General features: G+C 44.8%; 1 protein-coding gene across 1 annotated transcript; it reads left to right on the forward strand.

Annotated features, from left to right (window-relative positions):
• Positions 1–402: 402 nt before the first annotated feature.
• POU2AF1 (POU class 2 homeobox associating factor 1) lies at positions 403–18,672 on the forward strand. Its single transcript, XM_050910844.1, has 11 exons — positions 403–451; positions 1,169–1,211; positions 1,302–1,573; positions 3,013–3,284; positions 6,534–6,639; positions 7,255–7,401; positions 9,757–9,808; positions 10,222–10,388; positions 10,744–10,860; positions 14,551–14,715; positions 18,601–18,672. Exons 1-11 carry the CDS (start codon positions 437–439, stop codon positions 18,670–18,672), a joined length of 1,428 nt encoding a protein of 475 aa, XP_050766801.1. The 5' UTR covers positions 403–436.
• Positions 18,673–20,925: the final 2,253 nt, after the last annotated feature.

Here is a 20,925-nt window from a genome sequence, read left to right on the forward strand (position 1 = left end):
GGGCTCAGTTTCTCAGTATTGCTGCAGCTATTCAACAGCTGGAGGGAATTGCAAGCATACTTATTTCGGGTTAGGTTGTCCTCGTGATCCATCTGTATAATCACAGCATCCAAGCAGCAAAGGTAGAGAGAAGGCCTATGCCATCTGACATCATGTATGGGCCAAAAGACATCATTAGCTAAGGAAAAAATGTTTATGAGTCCAGACTCCAGCCACGTTGACTAGTACAGCCCACAGACAAGCAGGCTGCTGTAGGGATTTTGGCTCTGTGCAAATGGCAGGAAAGGAAAATAACTGTCACCCGCATTTTTTTTTTTCCTCAGCTTCTGCTTCAGAACAGCAGCCGCAGCCTCGCCCCTATCAAGGTGTCCGTGTCAAAGAGCCAGTGAAGGAGCTATTGAAAAGGAAACGGGGAAATGTTCATAATGCCGGTGCAATGGCAGCTACAACGGTAGGAGAAAAAACAAACACAGCTGGAAAATTCTTCCTCAGTAGCTAAATGATTGACCAGCCCTGGCACCAGCTGGCAATACTTTGGCGATGAAAGAAATCTTTGCATCTCTAAAGCATTTTGAAGGCAATGCAGCCTCATGTTACCTGGAGATACTATTAAATATATCTTTACTTTAGGTGGAGTGCCTTTAGGGTGCTGAGCACCTTCAATCACCATTGACTTAATGGAAGGGTGAAAGTGCTTTGCACTTGGCAGGATCTAACTCCTAGGAACAGAAAGTGGCTTGGAAGCTAAGTAGCTTGCTCAAGAGCTCAAAAAGAGATCAGCCAGAGCCATCCTTGGCTATCTGCTTCTTAGTTTCAGCCAACCTCTATCCATCCTCCCAGGAGGAAGCAGATTGACTGGCCCCTCTGAAGAGGAATTCCCCTCTGCAACACAAGGTTTAAATACTGTTTAAGGCCCCCTTGAGCTGAAGGGACATGTGGACTTTGACTAGGCTCATGAACAGGGCTGGGGTTATGTGTACTGGCTGCCAGGCTCAGTTCTCCTGGCCCTTCTGTAGAGGCAAGTGGGAACATTCAGGCAGTGACATTGAAGTAGCTGATAATCAGCTGGTAATAGCTAATATGCTCTGTCCTTCAGTGATTCTCAGAGAGGGGACTGAATTTAATGCTTATGGTCTTAATCCCTGGATATTTTTCTTCTCTCTTCTAGGTTGTTTTGCCCCATCAGCCGCTTCCTTCCTATTCACCAATGGGTAATGTTTCCCTGACTTTCTAAGTGCTTGTCAGCCCTGCTGCAGGGAAAGCTGTGCTGAACTGGGCTTTAATTCTGTCCTGTTTTTTAGGCCAGCCTTGCATTGATATGGATGTTGCTGCCTCTGCATTGCCTGTCACAGATGAAGGAGCACTCTGTTCTGGCTGGATCTCCCAGCCCTCTCCCACATCCTTACAGCCTTTAACTCAGTGGACCACTTACCCTGATTATGTGTCCCACGAAGCAGTCAGCTGTCCATACACAGCAGATATGTATGTTCAGCCTATGTGTCCCAGTTACACACTGGTTGGACCTTCATCTGTTCTGACTTACACTTCTCAACCGCTGATCACCAATTTTGCAGTAAGTCAAAAATACCTAGGTATAAATGACAGCAAATTCCTCACCTTCTAGCAAGAGCTGTGGGGAGTGCCAGATGTAACTAGTATAATATATTTAATTACTATAATGTGTGTCTTTGCATCCATGCCACATAATTGTTCTAGCACTGGCCCTGTCTGCACTGTGCTGGACATTAGTATGGTTTGAGCAGGACAAAATTTGTGGTTGCATCGAAATCAGGCATACTTCACTGCCATTTCTCCAGCTCTCTGCACTCCTCCAGACTTCCCACGTTATTAACACATACACTGTTCTTTGCTGTTGTCCTGGGAAATGAGTCATCTCTCATCAAGTCAGCAGCAGGGCTGCCATTGCCCTGAGTATGTTCAAGGCTATGAACTGTTATTTACAGTAGGAGAATACTGTTTGCAGCTCAAGGATAATAATGGGAAATGTTACATTTACTGTTGTCATCACTTCCAACTTGAGGAGCTGTTCTTCAGCTTGGATTTGGAATACCTGAGGGCGCAGAATTAAAGTAGTTCTCTGAGTGGATGCACATTATTGTCAATAAATACTGTTGTCTGGACAAATACTTAGGACATGGTCCCACCAGAGATCTGAGCAGTATCCAGGGGCTTCTTCACTATTTAATTCCAAACTTAAAAAAAAAAGTAAATGGGATTCCAGGAAACACATCCACCAGGTGAAGCTGGAAGAATGACTTGGCAATAAATTTCTCAAAGATTGCTATTTAAAGATGGAAGAGCAAGGCCAAAATGGCACATAAACATAGCAAAATATTTGGTTTCAGGCTGGACAAAATCTGTTTGGCTGACTCAAGATGATTTGTTCTTCCTTAGAGGAGAAGGGCAGAGAATTCTGTTTCAAGTGAACTCAAGCAGCTTATTTTCGTTTTAATGTTTCCGTTCAGCTGCTGACACTGACACACCAAATCAGCAAAGGCCCATGCCTGCGTCCTGTGGCCTTCACTGGTGAGGAAGGGCTATCGTTTCAAAGGTGGCTCTGCCTTGGCTGACAGGGGCTGGTCAGGATGGACTGTTGCAGAGGCCAGAGTAAGCTGCCTTCAGCCTTGTGGCAGCAAAGTTGTGCCCATGCATTCAGCTTGCAAGAGAGACTGTCAAAGAAGGCAGTTTTCAGCACAGGGTGTAACTGTCTCATGGGCTTACAGTGAGGGTGGGAGTGGGAACAGAAAGCTAGAGGGAACTTGACATGAGTGTGAGCTACTGGCAGCAAGCACCTGGGACACCCACAGCCACCGCTCTCATGGGAGCCAGCGTGGGAAAACTGTCACACTCAGTATAACGCTTTACCCAGAGAGACAGGAAAAGGGATGTTAAAAGTGAGACTGAGCATCCTTAGCCTGCTGTTTTGTGTCCTCCCCCCACCCCACCTGGCCAATTGTTTTATTTTGTTTTATTTCTCTTCTATTTTAACAGCCCCGAAGCACAACCCCTGCTGTAGTGCCTCAGCTCGAGGTGACGGATCAGCAGCCACCTCTCACATACTTCCCATGGGCACAGCCCCTCTCTGCACTGCCAGCCTCCACTTTGCAGTACCAGCCAGCTTCTTCCACGCTTTCTGGGCCGCAGTTTGTGCCCTTGCCGATCTCCATTCCTGAACCAGCCCCCCAGGAGCTGGAGGATGCCAGACGAGTCATCGGCACACTGCCCATTGAGAAGCTGCTTCTAGAAGATGAAGACAATGATACGTATGTTTTAAACCATGCTCTCTCTGTTGAAGGGCTTTAAGTTGCACATCTGGGGCCTGATCCTCACCTACTCAATACTCCACCTGGCACCACAGTGAGTTTTGAGTACAGAGGAAAAGCAGGCTGGGGGGTGGGGTGGGAACTTTACTTGCAATTTTGGTGTCCACCTCTAGCACACCATGACTTGTGTGTTGTGTGAAACTTGCTTTGTCCTGGGGCCCAGCACAAGATTTCTCTGCTGTTACAGTTCCTGCTACCTCTCCCACGCAGGCTTTGATACTGCATAGTTCTTGTGCTCAGCATCAGCACAAGGTAACTTCCATCCTCAGACACAGGGCATGGTCTCAAATTGACATACTATAGTGTAGCCATGGCCAACTGTAGCATTTGGTGAGGGTACACTTGCCTCTAAATACTGGCAAGACCTAGTTCAATAGGACCGCTTTCCAGAGCTCAGTGTAAATGCCTTGTGTGTATCTTTGCCCTTTCCATGGAGGAACCTCTACCTGATCTAGGCCACTAGAAAACATTTTGGGGGCCTAAATTGACTTTGTTCTTGCCTAAATTGAACTGCTCCTTTGGAAAACAGGAAAATGTAAAGTGTAGTTTTGTTCTACTGGTGCAGGTAGGTGCATTAGTCTGAATATAAAAAGTCAATACTAAACGCCAGTGCGGTCAGACATCCCTATTTACAGAGCAACACAGAGTAGCCTAGATGAAACGTTTGAGTTCACACAAAGGTGTAACTTGAAGGTCTCACCTTGTCTACCATTGGAAGACAGCCATGTAGGTGTGGGACAGTGGTTAGGAGTCATGGTCTTTCAGCTGCAAAATGTTTTTGGACTCTGAAATATCCACCTTCAAGATGGGGAGCTGATTTTGTGTCTGGCTGGTAATGCTGCATGTTCTACCAATGGACAGATCCTGGTCCCACTGAAGTCACCGGGAGTTTTGCCTGAGTCAGGATTGCAAGACATGGCCCTATATCAGGAGATCATTGAGAAGACAGGGTCTTCCAAAGTCTGGACTTCAGTCTAACAAGGAATTCATGGCATTACTATTAGCCAGCAATACTTTTGTTTGTTCTGTAGCATTTGAGTGTGAAGTCAGTGATGTCATGCTGAGCCAGGGAACCTTAGTGACCTCTCTTGTGCCTTAATGCTATGGAAAGTTTCTCTGTGCTGTAGTCTCCCAGGCCCACAGGTGCACACATTGTCTTTGTAGCTTTCTGATTTTCTTTCCTGGAGAATGAGTAGCTTTACTTTTTCCTCTGATGCAACTGTAAATATTATTGTTGATGTTCAGGAGTGCCATGCCACAGGCAAATATATTTGCAGGAGATATATCCCCTTCTAACTCTGTTTATTGTTTTCTTAATCAACAAGGGACTCTTGGCTGGCGAACACAATTTCTCTGGGTTTTTCTGCTTTCTAAAGCCCAGGATCCTTAGGTGATTTTATTATTTGCAAGACTAACTGCGAAATAATTTATTACACTGCTTACTACCTGGTGTCCAGCACTCCAGTTGCCACCCAGGCAATATTTCAAGTGACCTTACAGTTTATGCCTGAGTGAGGTTTGCAAGCTCAGGTTGAAAGTTTTGAGGACTTTCAAAGCATATTTTGCTATCTAATCTTGACAAATCTGGAAGACATAAGCAATAGATCATGTAAGTGATCATAAAGTTGTTTGAAAATAGCAGTAGTTCAGGTGCATTGAAATTAGTGGCTTACATTTGCAGAAAAACCCAGCAAAGAAATTAATTAGAAGGAGCTTAGTTCACCACTGCTTACTCCAGTTTTATAAGTACAAAGACATTCAGTAGGTAAAACTGGGATAATGCAGTTGTGAATCAAGCCTGTGGTTGCTAAGATTGCTTTTAAATTTCTTTCACTCCAATGTATGTAAATTCTGTGTGTGAATATAAAACAATGATGAACTGTTTCAGAATTTCTTTCTGGGTTGTTCTGGTTAGAAAAAGACAAAATCTTTTTCAATAAAGATCTACAGTAACTTTCATATGCCTAGAGTGTTTTATTTCCTATGCAAAAGGGTAACCCAGCATTGGTTTAGCAATCAATTAGTTCAATCACATATGTACAGGCTAGAACCAGAGATCAGCTGTTAGACTCTCTGCTAATTTTGCACATTAAGGCAGACTAAGGAGGAACTCCATGATCCAAACATGGCCTGGAGACACTGTTTACTCAAGCAGTCCTTACTCACAGAAGCACTCCTGCAGTTCAGATGTTATTTCAATCACTATTATCCTCTATTGGCATCCCTGGGGATGTGTGGGTGTGCAGCCACAGCTAATGCTGAGCTTGACTGAAAATCAGACTAGCCATAAAATTGCATTTCTACTTCCTGAAATTGCAAGGTGTGGTTCTGGGGTACAAAATTACCTGAGGAAAGAAACCACTGCCTACCACCTTCTGACTAAAAAGTATCAAATGTTGCTGTCTGGAGCAAAAAAACCCCAGGGGCTGGTATGACTGCCTGTAGGATGGTGGTCTCCTGCACAAAGGGGAATTGCAAAGCTACCTGTGCATGCCCAGTGCCCTTGCAAATAGGACCTGGGGGAATGGAAGTGGTGAGTAGCTCTGTGTAATTCTCTCCAGCTCCAGCCATAGAGCCAGGCAACCAAAGTGAAGCAGTGAAGTGTTTTCCGCGTCACTAAGGACCATGTCACCAGCAAGCCCATAACTGCTATGGGTTGTGACAAATCTTTGTCTTATGCACAAGATAAGGCCTCGGTCCCTCTCACTAGTAGTTTTGATAAAGAAGTAGAGCTTAACAGACTGCTTACAGATACACCATTTAGAAGAGGCTGTTTGTTACCCTGGACGGTGAGATATCACCAATGCATACAAGGCCGTATCACCCCAACAAGTGATACATACATACGATATGGTACGCTGGGCCCCAACACTAAGCTTTGTGGAGGACTTAGATACCTCCCAGCACAAGGGTGAATCTGACCTGAAAGAAAGTGCTGAAGTGGAAAGGAGACAGCATGTCAAAGCTCAGGAGTGCTGAGGGCTCTTGAACACCGCAGTTATTTTGAGGTAGGAAGCCCTTTCCATGGGAGCGGGTGCTTTCAAGGGCAAGCCCTTTGGGGCTTATGGCATGGTTTTGTGGAACACTGGATATAAAACCCCCAAAGCGGCTATGCTACCCTGTAAAACTGTTTGCTCCCAGGGTGGTTCATGGCCAAGCAGTGATCAGTGTCTTTATTTACTGTCTTAGAATTCTACATATTTATGCAGCTAAAGGTATGAGGGCGTATACATTGGCAGCTGCAGAGCGCATGAAATTGCTGCGAAGACTTGATGCCAAGGAACACAGAGGAAAGGTAATATGGACCACTTTCTCCTGCAAACAGTGGTGTTTGGGATGGGCATGGGCTTTGCATGACTGGGAGCAACTGATGCCCTGAAAAATCCAGCTCTGTCTCTCTGTTACTGCAAAGGAAGCCTTGGGCATTGACATGCCTTGCTTAGGTGCCTCTGGCAGGATCCTAAAATTAGGTGGGATGCGAATGAGCTTTTTCTTTTTTCAGCCCATGGTTCATAGAGTGATTTAAGACAACACTGGTCCAGGAAAATATGTGTATGTTGGCAGCAGTCTCTGAGGCCGGAGGTTTTATGAACAACAGATTTATGCTAGCAGTGCTGCACCTGACATAAACAGTGTTTCAAAAATGCTGGACTTGGGTTGTCACCCAAATTAGGGCTGAAGAACACTAGAGGGAGTTCAGCAGGAGCTGGGAAATGCCCCCCATCTCGTGACGCCATGGTTCCTAATATGTGGGATTCAAAATCCGCCTGTGAGCTGTCTTTCGTTTATGCACCACAATCCTTGGGATTCTAGATACCATTCAGCCCAGACAGCCTTTCCCCGTTCCTTGTTTTATGATAGCATCTGCTTCTAGACTCTCACATTTTGTCTGCTGTGCTGCTATTTTCAGACTCCTCTGCTGGTGGCTGTCACTGCCAGGCAGCCAGCTATTGTCTATGATTTGATCCAGACAGGAGCAGATGTCAATGCTGTAGACAACAAAGGGCAGTCAGCTTTACATCTTGCTGCAACATATGGGTATGCCCAAGTTCTTCAGGTAGGAAAAGTTTTTATGGTTTTAATTGCTAGCAATATAAACCTACAATAAAGTCTCAATATTAGTGTCTTTAAATAACTGTCTCAGAAGGCAAGATGTCAGTAAGCAACGAAGACTGACCAAAGTCTCCTTTTTCATTGTGTTAGGAATTGACTTTGTAAGTTATTCCTGTTTTAGGACTATGCTTGCAGCTAACGTCAGCCTCCTGTTACAGAGGAAATGGCTTTAGCATATCTGTGGGGGAACATAAATTCTTTCTGCAGATCATAGCTCTAAATCTTCTGATGGCAGGCCAGGCAGAGTGGGCTTGCTCTGGCTTGAGCCCCCAGTGTTGTAGTGATGCCTGCATTGGAGGGGGTTCCCCAGAGGCTGCAGGCAGCTGTGGGGCGTGAGGAGAGGGAGCAATAATACCAGTGTGAAACCCCCTCCCTGATGTCAGTGTCATCGAGACGGGAGCAACGAATTGTGTCCAGACCCAAGCCAGCTGATGAGAGAGCAGATGTCACCCTGCAGACAGAGCCAGCACAGGCACAGCCTTCAAAAGGAGATACATTTTTCAGATTTTATGCAAAACCAAGATCCATCGAGAAGATTTTCCAGGGCGTGAGAGAAACTAGACACTCCTGTATGGCCAGAATCTACTAGAGCTTTCATGACTTACATGACCAGATCTCTGCTTCCCTATTGCTTCACGGATCTTTCTGTAGACAGGGTCTACATCTAAGTTGTGGGCCAGCCACACTAACAGCCCTGAAGAGCAAATTAACACATTAGAAAAGGCACTGTGGGAGTTTTTGGAAGGGATTACATAGCAGAGATAAGCATACTGGAATGTGTCTCTTAAATGCTTAGCTATTGGCCATAAAATGGAATTAATAAAACATGTCTTCCTTGATTCATGTCAGGACTGAGTATAGGCAGCTTCAGTGCAGAGTTTCATTGCAGCAGCATGGCTCCTGATGCGTTTAGCTGAGGGCAGAGCACTGGGTCCTCTGAGGATGAGGGGTGTGTCAGTGGAAGTGCCAGGGCGTACCTGGCATGCTGGCATTCCATCTTCAGTATTCCTTAGCTCTGCCTTGCACATGCCCTGGGTTAAGTCATGAGCAGGCAGTTAATGTGTAACATTGCGAGTTCTTTGGAAAACAGGTGTTTCATTCAGTGGGGAAAAGTGTTTTACATCCAGATGATTCCAACAAAGCCTCCCAGAGTGCCATGTGGTGGTTTGTGTTTTAGTTTTTTGTTTTGTTTTGGGTTTTTTTTTCCCTTGACATAAAAAGGGAAAATGCACACATGCTTGCTTCTCAGTGCGGTCAAAGCCATGAAATGCTTTATGGCTTGTTTGTTGGTTTATTTATTTTAATTGTTTTTTCTAATGGATTAAACATCTAATCTCTAATCATCAGGCAGGTCAGAGCTACTTGTCAATATTTGATCTGTATGTATTATCTTATTGTTACGAAAAGACAGCACAAGCCCTAACTGTTCTGGATAATCTTTCAGCAGAAGGATTCTGTCCTGCACCCTGTCTAAATTGACAAGGTTCTGGATGAGTCACTGCACTGCAAAAATTCTCAGCCAAGATACTGTAATGTGAACAACTTGCTTTATTCAATCAAGAGCAAAAAAATGCATTTTCTGTAATAATATAGACAAGGAGCTACTTGGCTGCATCACATCTAATCTATCATTTTCTTAAGTTAAAGAGTTTTAAAGTTTTTAGTCTCTGCTAAATCCAAGCAATGTTCATCTCCAGACCACTATTTCATGCCATTTATAGGCTCTGCATCCTCATTGCTGTAGCCATTGCAACAAGCTGTGGTTTTAACCTGTCACACTGCTGCACATCTGCTGCACGTTAAAAAGAAAAAGTAAATAAATCCGGTCTGAGAATTTCCAGCATCAGCAAACTTTTAGGTAATAAAGTTTGGCTGTACATGTCAAGGAGAGATCATTTATCCTTGCCAAGAATAACTCAGAATAAATATGAACTGGTCTTATTGGTGCCTTTGCTTAATCTAGGTTGAAAGTGAGGAGGCTAGCACTCTTGAGCTGGGAGCAGTGACTTAATTTTATGGGTCTGAACTGAGAATCTAACAGGATACTACACTCAGGTGGGGTTTAGGAAACTAGGGAACATGATCATCTTGTGTAACCCTGAATGTCCCTGTTAGGAAATAGATTCACAACACTGAAATCTAGTGTCAAACAAAGGCTTAGTTTGTAGTTAAATGATAATTATCTGACTATTTGTTTGTTTGTTTGTTTGTTTGTTTTTAAATTTTGTTAGTTTTGACTGATTTTGGCTTGGACAGTATTCTGCTGAACTAAAATTTTCCATTTCTCTGTTGCTTCTAGGTTATACTGTCACTGGGTTTCCCTCTTGATCTAGAAATGAAGGATTTTGAAGGTAAAACCCTTTGTACAAATATTTTATTTGTACCTATTAAAAAAAATGAAAAACTGTATTGGCTCTTTCATTGACTGATGCTCATTGGTATTTGGTGGTGTGCTAGGGGGCCAGAGTGGCCTCAGAAACTGCCTGGGGGAGAGTCATTGCTGTGCGCTCGAATGCCACAGAATTCAATGATGTTGATGATTCAGTGGCGATTCAATGCACAATTGGAACTGAGCAGATGCTGGAGTGCCCCATAAAGTGTCTATACAGCCAATATGGTACCTTTGAAACCAGAGAAGGGCTTGTGCCTTAACAACGCATGTGCAGAGATGTATACGCTCTCCTCGCCAGCCCTCGCTTCCTCTCTGTACATGAGTATCTTCATTGGGACTGTCGTTATCTGCCCTCCATACTTGGTTTTCCAGGCCATACCCCACTCCACTGTGCTGTTCTGGCCCACAATGCCCTCCTCCGAGAGCAGGGTTGCCAGACATTGACAGAGGAGCAGCAGAAAGATCTTCAGCACCAGAGCGAAGAGCTGGAGTCCTGTATCCACCTCCTGGTGCAGACAGGAGCCTCCATCTACAGCCGGGTAAGGGATTGGCTCAGTTATCCTTATGTTGTTTGTTTGTATCGCAACTCCCCTGCCCTGCCTGACACTTGTGCTATGCTCAAACTGTAGAATTGGAGAAGGAATGAACTGCTGACAGAAGGACCAAGCCTGTTCCCCTTTCAAGTGGCTGGTTGCAGAGTTAGTTGCTGCCTTTTGGAGTTACTTTCTTGCAGCCTGAAGCAAACACTGGACAGTAAGAGGGCCACTGAAGGGGAGGAGGTGCTCCACATAAGCTGCAGAGCTGGCCTGGACTTTTCTCCAACGTTTATATAGTATCTTCAGGTTGTTCTGCAGAACATTTCTTATTTTGTTTGATTTTTCTGTTTTTAAATAGGATGTGAAAAGCAACAAGACAGTTGTTCATTATACAGTCCAGGATGGGAACATCTCCCTGCTCAGATACTTCTTGGAGCTGAATGCTTTCAAGTCCAAGGACTTTGTCAACAACAAGGTGAGTCACGCTTTGCGTGGACAGGATTTGTGTGCACATCCACAGGCAGAGGAGATGCCGAGAGCAGTGTGAGAGCTGTGCTGTGGTGGGAGGCTGCATGCAGACAGAGGCGTTAGGAGATCTGTGGGGTCCTGCAGAAACCAGTTATTCTCTTCCCACACACGTTTTTTCTGGAGGGAAAGAGCAACAGTTTCTGAATCTGAATCTTCTTTTTTTTTTTTTAACCTGAAACCGCATTTTCCAGTAAATAGACACTTCACCTGGAAAGCAGTGACTAGTTTGAACTCTGAGTTGTGTCGTGAAACACAGGTCCCTCTCCCAGCAGGCAGAAGCTGACAGAATGAGAGAGCGAGATAACCAGGGAAGAGGAAGGACGTGGGAAGTGGTTACTTCAGGAGGAACATGAACTTTATTACATTAGGCTGAAGATTGAGAAAACAGATCTGCAATGATGCAACGGTTTGCTGTTGGCAGCAACGTAATACTGAAAGACAGCAGTTTAGGGCAGCCATGTATCAAGTAATCTCTCCTGTCAAACATGCCATCCACATGAAGGACGAAGCTCCTATTTCAGTTAAGGGAGAGGGTGACTCTTTCTGCCTTAAATGTTACTTGCAAGTCTTCTGGCTCTGTTTGTGCCTGGGCACAAACTGGTTATTGTGATGGCTGCCTGCAAGTTTGAGCCTGGAGAATCAAAATGTTCACAGGGCCCACCAAGGCCTAACAGCTGCCAGGAGCAATAACAGAAGACAGACACATGCTACAGGCAGTGAACCAGTGGCTGACATTGCCAGGCAGGTGAAACATGGGGAAATCAGCTCATTGAAGCGAGGCAGCATCCTTGCTGAGCATGCAGGAGCCTAGGCACTGTGGCAAGTAGACCACCTCTGACTCTGGGGGCTCAAGACCCTGCTTTAGGCACTGTATACAACCCTGCTTACTGAGCTGAAGTTTTGCTAACATTGGTTCCTCAGTGCAGGGTTTCTGGAGGCACCAGCCATTCCTAGGCTGTATAAAGCAAACTAGAAACTTTCCCAGGGCTGCTATTGTGTCACCCGTCCCCTTGCTGCCCTATACTTCACCTCTGAGCAGATACCAAGCAGTGACACTATCTTGCAGATGTATCAGCTTCACCCATCCTCCTAAGCAAAAATCCTGACATTCCTGTGCCTTAGCTGAGACATTGCTCTGCGCCATCAGCCAGAGCTTTGGCTCTTGACTAGCTGCCCCCTCTCAGCAGGACTAAGTGGGTGATTCTGGGTGCTTCTGCAGAAGGGTACCCTTGAGCAGGAAAGAACAGAGGGAGGAGAGGACAAGGCTAGGGCTCCCTGTTTTGAGACGGTCAGTGCATTAGCTTTTCATTTCAACAGTTTCAGTCTCAGCCTTGCTTGTACTCCCTCGAACATCCACATGCATGTGTCCATCGGAAAGGAATTGAATGTTTTCTATCAACTCAGTTGCTCACTTGGGAAGCAGGTACTGGGCAGCTTCATGGGTTTTTTTGCCCTACAGATTTCCGTTGGACTGGAGGAAACATGTTTTGCTTTGTGTATGAGGGTAATAACACTGAGTTTCTGTCTTTCTGTACAGTGAAGGGCCTTACACTGCCTTTTCACTACATTCTTTTTGTATCTTTTAAGACCCATTAGGCAGGTGCTAGCTTGTCCGTGGGAGTCTGCTGTCTCTTGATCACAATCCTGTGAGAGCTTCCTACTGTGATAGGATCACTTGGAGTCTTCAGTCTTGTTGGTGAGCTGTCTGGGACAGTGAGAAATATGATGGCAAGGTTGTCTGATACCCATCCTGGCTTTTTAGCTCTTCCAAGTATGAAGAAGACAAGAAAACAGGGATGCTGGAGTCCATGTTTTGGCTCCCCTGGCTCACTCACTGCTTGCTGTAATTGTCTCATTCCAAACGCATTTCCTTGTGGATTTCACGATGAGAAAAGCATTGAGGCCTTTGAGATATTTTTCACCTGAAGGATTCCTAGAGCCCACGTATTGGTGCACTGGACCATTGTCTCACATAAGCCCTATTAAAGTCAATGGGAGGCTTCAAGATCAGGCATTGTCAGGCTGCCTTGTTTTCTTAGCCCCATGCCTGGATTTGGAAGCTATCAAGTGCTCCTGCCACAAAGATGTGGCAAACAAAGGCAGATGTTTCCATCTTAACGAGAAGTCCTATAAAGAGCTTGTAATTATCCCTTGACTCTATGGGATGATAAAATTGACAAGGATCTGCTTGTTCAGGGCTTGTAAAAAATGCCTTGTCTGAGAATAGCAGTTAAGATTTTGCTATTTTGTTTGGTGCTTCAATGTCCCTTATGTCTCAGTGGTAAATAGGACCTGAAAATCATACATATTCCTTTTAACAGCTGGAATAGTAATACATGTTGCAATTTGTGTCCAGCCATTCCAAGTTCATGACAAATGTATGATTGTTTCCGAGAGAGAAAATATACAGCTGCCTAAATGAGACTTTTTGCAGACTAAAAATACCTTGCCTTATGCATTTGCTTATTAGGTTTTTCTCATTTATAACCGTTACCAGCCATACCTGACTAGGCAGGGGCACCGATTTCTACACGGTCTGGTGATACCAGAGTTTTCAGCAACAAATTGCAGCATGCTCCGTCCTGCGCCCCCCCGTGGCTTCTCAACAAATTTTGTCTATCGTTTCTGTGCAAACCCTGTTACTGAAAAAGCTGGAGTCAATATATGCTTAAGTAGGCCCTTGACCTCAGGACTCTGCTTAATGACAGCGCCATGAAAATAAAGCCAAGCACTACCTTCAGCACTCTGGGAAGGAACCAGGAGAAGGTTTGGAGCCCGGCATGATTTATTTTGTCTGCTGCAGAGCCAAGCCACCTGCAGCCCTGTTTGGTCCACGGTACACAAAGTCACTGAGGGACATGCACTGCTGGACCTCTGACTCAGCTGGACCCCCGGGACGGCTTGGTACCTTTCAAAACACCTCTTTTTAATGCCATGAGTTTGGTGACCTGGGAGGACTCGCAGTGTCAAAGATGCCTGGTATCCAAGAGATCAGCCTGAGTCTCGTGTATAACCTATACAGTATTGGGTCTGGCTTTCACTTTGCAGGTCTCTTTGCAACTTTCTGGCACTTGCAAGTGATTGTAAAAGGGAGTAGTGGAGACGTGTGGAGTACAAATGGGCCTGCTATTGTCAATCCTTGCATAGCCCATGTGTGATGAGTAACATAGCATAATGTGTTTTGTGTCCCTTAGACTGACTTAAATGTTTCCCAGTGAAATAGTTCCTGTTGTTTCTCCTGGATAAATAAGCATGTTACATGGCCTCTATCCTTCTCTTTTTCAAATAACTCATCAGGTCTCTGCTTACATGAGAGTACGATTTAGCAGGGGTTTGCAGAGTGATTAGGAATGTTGCTGATACAGAACTATTTGTTAGCTGTACCCAAAGCATCAAAGCCCCCCAATTTGTAGTGCTCTCTCAGAGAGAAAAATGTAAATCCACAAATCTCCTGCATGAGCAGCCATACATGGGAGAAACAGAGCAGGGATACTCCCTAACCTCCCGGTAAGTAATTGTGTGAGGCTTCTTCAGCTCTCGTTCCACAAGTCTCCATTTCTAGGACAATTCTGGGTAGGTGGCACAGCTTATCAGGAGGTTTCTCTCTTTTTTTTTCTTTTTTCTTCCACTGCATTAGGCACACGGCAACACAGCTTTGCATATGGCAGCTGCATTGCCTCGTGACAAGAACCAGAAAGAAATCGTCCAGTTGCTTCTTGACCATGGGGCAGACCCGAGCATCCGAAACTTAGACAATGATCAGCCAATCCACATGGCTCCTTCTGGAAAAGCTGGGGATCAGGTACAAGATCTGCATTGCTGCTGCTTCCTAACACATCTGTGCACACCACAGCTGTCTGTCCTTACCAGGAGAACAGTGAGGACAAGTTGTATGACACAGGTCTGACGTTGCAGTGGTGTAGGCTTGGGCGTTCCCCACTTCAGTAAATCCATAATTGAGGAGCACAAAGCAGGCATTAGCTGGTAGTCCAAATACATCTGGGGAGGTATCAATGTGTAGTTCTTTCATAATGGCAGCAAATCTCAAGGGATGATCGGGTTTCATGCCTACAGGTATGAAAAGGCTCCTGGAGCTCATTGTAGTCTCTGATATGTTTATATGTGTATTTAATTACATATATACATGTATATAAGTGTGTGTGTATATATGTGTTGGGGTGTCTGCATGCACAGTTTCAGATGGTACGTTATGAACTGCTACATTTTTTGGCAGGTTAGGCATTTGCTGAAGAAAGGGAAAGTAGCATCTGCATTCATTTCCTGTCGCCGAAATGCCAGATCCTAGGTTGCCTGCAATTTCTGGAATGGCTTCAACTTCAGCTTGCTCATTGCACAATGCCTCTTAGAAAAACTGTGAAGATGGTTAACCAACATGTCCCTGCTCCTAGAGTCTTTAAACCAGGGTGGGATGGCAGTGTTTCTCAACCTGTGGACCACGTGTAGCATGTAAGATATCAGAAGATGAGCTTTCAAATGGTTGAAAACTTTATTTTATTAACAAAGAATACTAATAAACCTCAAGCATTGCTTGCAAGCAAGGAGGCGAGCAAAGCAAATGGCTGTTGCATAAATAAGCAAATGTTCAAAGTGCAGCCAACCTTTGATTTGGTGGCAACAGAAACCCATGGTGGTGACGGAACACAAGATGGTAGTTTGGCTATAAAACGTTGAGAAATACTGCTCTAAGACATGCTCGAACTGTGCCTCTTGTTAGATCCTGCACAGGGGTACTGGTTGAAATGCTGAAGCCTTTGTGATGTGCAATTACCTCCATTGTTCCTGCTAGCCTAGGAATGCAGGAACCTGAGGGGAGGGAAAAGACTGCATGGAAGAGGTCAAGTCAGCCTGAGGAGTCATCCATGGCTGTATTTCACCTGAGTAAATGGACATCCGAACTCAAGAGCTCCAAGTGAGGGTTCCTGCAAGCTGCTACTACCCCATTTCTTAGCACTTTGTGGAAGAAAGCTGAAGCAGCTGTCCATTGCCACAGTCTCTCATCCCATCTCAAGAAAAGAAAACAAATGCTTGTAAGAGCAAGTACATGGGGCAGGTTCTCAGCAGCGCAGGTTTATACGGCTCCTGAGTGCTTCCCAGGGAAGGGATTCATCTTTGAGACATCTGATTCAATCCAAGCCTCCAGCTCTGATGGCAAAGAATATCTCTGGAAGCACCTCAAAGTGGGGAGCTGAACCCTCACCTGAGCTAATGCCTGTGTAGGAGACAGAGGCTTCTTTTGGGTCTTCAACAGCTTTTAGGCATGGACAGGGTAGAAAACCTTTGAGCCATGTGGGCCTGTACACAGCAGGGTCAGAATGCAATGTGGTAAGTGCTCTCCTATTCCCATTCTCATCTAGGGGGGCGTTTTAATAGATTCTTCTTATTCTTTCTGTGAAATGATTTGTGAATTGCTGTGCAATCAACTGGCAAGTGTTTCTGCCGGGTCAATAGGATTGAAGGTAGATGCCTGAAGGGAGTGAAAGCCATGTTTTGACAACCCTTTCACAGAGGATGTCTCATCTTCAGTACACATTCTGAATTATAGTTTGCTGATTTCTCAATGTTGCACAAGTTATTTTTTCTAACCGGACTGAACAATAAGATGAAGGGCAGATGTCTTAAATCACTGCAGTAACTTCCTTGATCACCCACTGACTAACTCAATGGGATGGGGTTTTCTAAAGCACTTGTCAGTCTCACAGACCTGGACTGTTAAAACAACTGTTTAGCAGACTTGAACAAAAGCTCTTAAGAAATGCGGAGATCTTCTCAACTTTCTCAGCCCTCCTCTCTGCTGTTTTGCTATTGCTTCTCACTACATCATATCTACAAACCTGCCAACATCCACTGACAAAAAAGCAGACACGTATTTGCATGTGTTTGCATAAATTTGCATGTATCTGGGCATAGGCCAGCAAAAGCATGTGCTTTCTTACTTTGAAGGGATGTTACAACAAGACCTGAATGGAGTGATAACTGCATAGGTGAGTTAGTACTGCGTGTCAAGGCAAAATGGTCAATAAAATATCCATTTCTTGAACTTGCTAGCAACAAAACTGTAAAACTGTGACTAGCATGTGGCATGTGATGCACTAGGGAAAATGTAAAAAGCTTTTTGCCATCTAGAAATGTCTGTAAGATGACAGAAGTCCGTTTGCAGCAAGTGAAAAAAATACATGACCTGTTTTCTAGAGTGGCTTATCTCTCTATTGTTTAATCTGCCTGCTGTTGGATGTTTAATACAGAGCAACGCCATCAGTGACTTGTAGTCTGTAAACATCACCATCTCCAGAATATCAGGGAAAATATCGGTCTGGGAAGGGATGGATGTGGCTTCATTCAAAGCATCACCCTGGCAGCCTGTGTTACTCAGAGCTGATAGATGAGATTTGCAGAGGGAAGAACCTGTGACCAACCCAGGAAGGATTTGTTCTCTCTACAGGCACATCTGTGTTCAGCTTCCCAAAGCTCATGCATTAGAGACCTGCTCTGAAGCCAGCCACAATCAACAACCTGTTCATATTGTCTTTGGACTGGATCCATGAGACAGTTGGAGCCTGATGCTTCCCCATGCATTTAAAGCACCTTTCCCTTTCCCTGTCAAGCCAGCCAGTTCCCAGCCTGTGTATCAAGAAAATCCCTTTTAAGGCTCAAAAGTGGCCTAAGTGTTAAGTCTTCTGTGCTGGGGTGAATTTCATTGATTTGAGCAGTATCTTAGTTCACAGTTAACCCCTCAATTTTTTATAACTGTTTCAGGGGAAATGTGCCTTTTATAACCTTAGCAGTACTGGCAGTGTGTGATACCCCTTTATTTGCACAGTTTATCTCTTCCTACCTGTGGCTTTGGATAAGTTGCTAATAACAAAGGCTTGTTATCACCAAACAAATGTTCTGAAGTGGCACCATAGAAAAGTCGCCAGTCGACTGGCGAGGAAAACTTTTTGGTCAAATACTCTGTGGAACTGGTAAAGAACCTGAAAATAAGAACCTTTTATTTTCTCTATAACTGTGGGTTACTTCTGGAGTTATTCATGGCTTTTGTAAGAATGGGATGATCCTCACTTTTGTGTAAACACATGTTTATATAGGCTGGCAGAACTTCACCTGGCAAGGACTGATGAAATGCCAGCATTTCAGTAGTGCTGTGCCAGCTCTGTTGGAGATATGACCCAAGCTACTTTTCTTTAACCTCCTTTTTTTTGGGGGGGGAGATGGGGTGGGGAGATAAAGGGGGGAAAGAATGTGTTCCTCATAGCCAGAAAATGCACAATCAACCTTTGAATAGTGCTCCTCTGTTGTTTTTTTTTTCCTTTCTTGTGTCAACAAGACATCATTGTGTCAACAGTCAGCAAGCTTTTACTTGTACTGCATATGTCACCTGGAGCTATTGACATGGAGCTGGGGAACAGTGTCTAAAACATGTTTCCAGTCCCTGGCATGGGGGATTGCAAAACAACTGGAGAAAGAGCAGCAGAGAAAGAGGAAGAGGCTGCAAGGGATGGAGGACAGTGCTACTTACTTAATGGAAGCTGTTAGAGTCCAGAGACCCCGGTGCATAGAAACATTTTGCTGGAAATATCCTTGTCCCACCAGAGCAGTCGATCATTTCAGAGCAGCTGGTCCCATGCAGCATGAGGCCAATAGCTGTTAAACGTCTGCTGTCTTTAAGAACGTACTGCATGCTCCCATCTCAGGACCTCAGCCACCTGCAAGCCCTGGAATTGTGGAAGCTCAGTGGTGAGACCACACCAGCCCTTCAAGAGAGCTTCCCCCACTGGAGGAGTGCTTTTTTTGCCTGAGTCAGGCAACATCCAAGAAGCAGGAATAAGAATGGGATGTAGGGTGGTTTGTAGTGCTCATGCTCACACTGCCATTCCTAAGTGGTCATGCCTAAACAGCAGCCATAGGTTCAATGATGGGCACAACCTCTCCACTGCACACCACAGTCTTTGCACAGAGCAGTCCTCTTTGGAGATGCAGCGTAACCACTGATAGCTGTACAGATCTATGCCGCAATATGCTGATAAATGTGCAACCTGCTGATAACGTATTAGATTTAGATATCCGCCTGATGTGGAGATGAGAGATACGTTGTTAGACTGTAACACTTGACTTCCTTGCTGGCACTGTTGTGTAGACTGGGATACTATTAACCTTGCTGTAAGAGGTGTTAGTATGAGCGCTCTCCTTGTTGAATGCTTACTTACCATTTTCACACGCTCTTTCTTTTGCTGTGTGAGAACACCTTATGTTGGCTCTGTTAAGCTCAGGCCAACGTTGGCAGCCCATGGGGAGGATGTGGTCACCTCATTTCCACTAGAAGCCTCAAATATCTTGCCTCAACCTTATCTTCTTGTGGCTCTTTCATATTGCTGATAAGGGGCTTTGACATGTGGCTAAAGGTGCACCCACTCCTCAAGCAGCAAGCAGGAGCAGCCGGCACTGAGTAAGCTGTGGAGCAGGCTGGGGCAGTAGAAGTGTAACCCTCCAGTGTCATGAGATAACACTCAGGGGCTGAAGCACCTGCCAGCACCTAAATGACACCTAATAGAGTGTCTCTGCACAGGGGTAATCACACCTTTAACTGCAGCAAAGATACAGCTGTTAACTCCTATTTGCAAGCTTTCTGTGACCGAATGCGTTTATCACTTGGGACAACTCTGCGATTAATCAGGTAACAACAGGGGAGAGGGGAAGATATTATTTAAAGTTGTCAAAGTATTTTAAAGCAAGTTTTGGAAAAAAAGCTGCTACTTCACATAAGGTAAAGGAACTGGATGTTGGAAAGGTACAGTTATCTCTGTGTAATCTCCTTGTCTAGCATGGCAAAAATGAAACGTCCTGTCCAGGGACCTGGACTGGACATGGAAAAAATGCCATTTTTAGCTCATATAGAATTTAAAGTGAGGAGAACCCTGGAGGCTGTGTGGGAGGTAACAGCTCTGTTTTCTGATGAAGGTGAGAATAGAAGGTTGAAATAACTGGCATTATATAAATATTTTTTAAAATCTCATTAAAAAAATGTTACTCTTAGTTCTTCATAGATTTCACAGGGTGAGGAAATATTGGTTGGGTTTTTTGGTAGAATGAAGGAAACCTCCCTGTTTGCCAGCCAGATATGTGTGTCTGTTGCATCCTCGGCCATATGGGTAATTTCAGCTCTAGGGAGAGGAAAGCTTTTCACTTAATTGTAGAAGTGTCTGGAGAAGAAGGTGAGCATACAGCTAGTTAAATTACGTACTTGTCTTCACAGGTGTAGTTAGTTTTTTCATTTGTGTTTGATTTAATATGGAGAGATGCTTCTTTCTTTCCAGTCTGGGTGCTCAGCTGAGAAACTGGTGGCTTGGCAGTCTGCCTCACCAAGTGCTATTAAAAGGCAGTGACACACAGTCTTAGAAAGGTCTGGGTTTATGCAAGAAACAGGGAATCCTCAGGTATGATAACTTTCCCATTACCTACTTCAAAAAAAAAAAATAAATCATTTAGCTCCTGTTCAGTTGATTACGCTGAAAAGGTGCAGAAAACCTGATATCAACAGACCAAACTATACAAAGGGCTGCCAAACTACATCAGCCTCTCACTGAAACTCTGCCTTCACAGGGAAGCTGGTGTTGAGCAGCAGCCAAAGAAGTTTGGCACTGGATTCAACCTCTGTGCAGGCCTGAGGGGCCTTTCTGGCACATGACCAATGGGCTAAGCCCTGAGCTTGCATGGAAAACAGTGGTTTTCCTTTTCTGCAAGAACTGCTAGAGAATATCATCACGGCAGCCTGAGCAGGAGCAGTAGCTAAGAAGCTGCAGATCCATCTGAGAGCGGGGTGCTGCACAGCTTTCTCTGTGGATAGTGTGCTGGGTGCTGAGATACGTATAGACTTTTTATCTGCTGAAAAGGGTAAGTGAGGCTTTCATGCTGCTGAGTAATTGCTCCTTGTGTAGGTTGCTGAGAGTATCTCTTCCTCACCTTTGTGAGAACAGGGCCAGGATCCTGGACCATT

Source organism: Gymnogyps californianus, chromosome 25, assembly GCF_018139145.2.
Source record: "Gymnogyps californianus isolate 813 chromosome 25, ASM1813914v2, whole genome shotgun sequence".
NCBI lineage: Eukaryota > Metazoa > Chordata > Aves > Accipitriformes > Cathartidae > Gymnogyps > Gymnogyps californianus.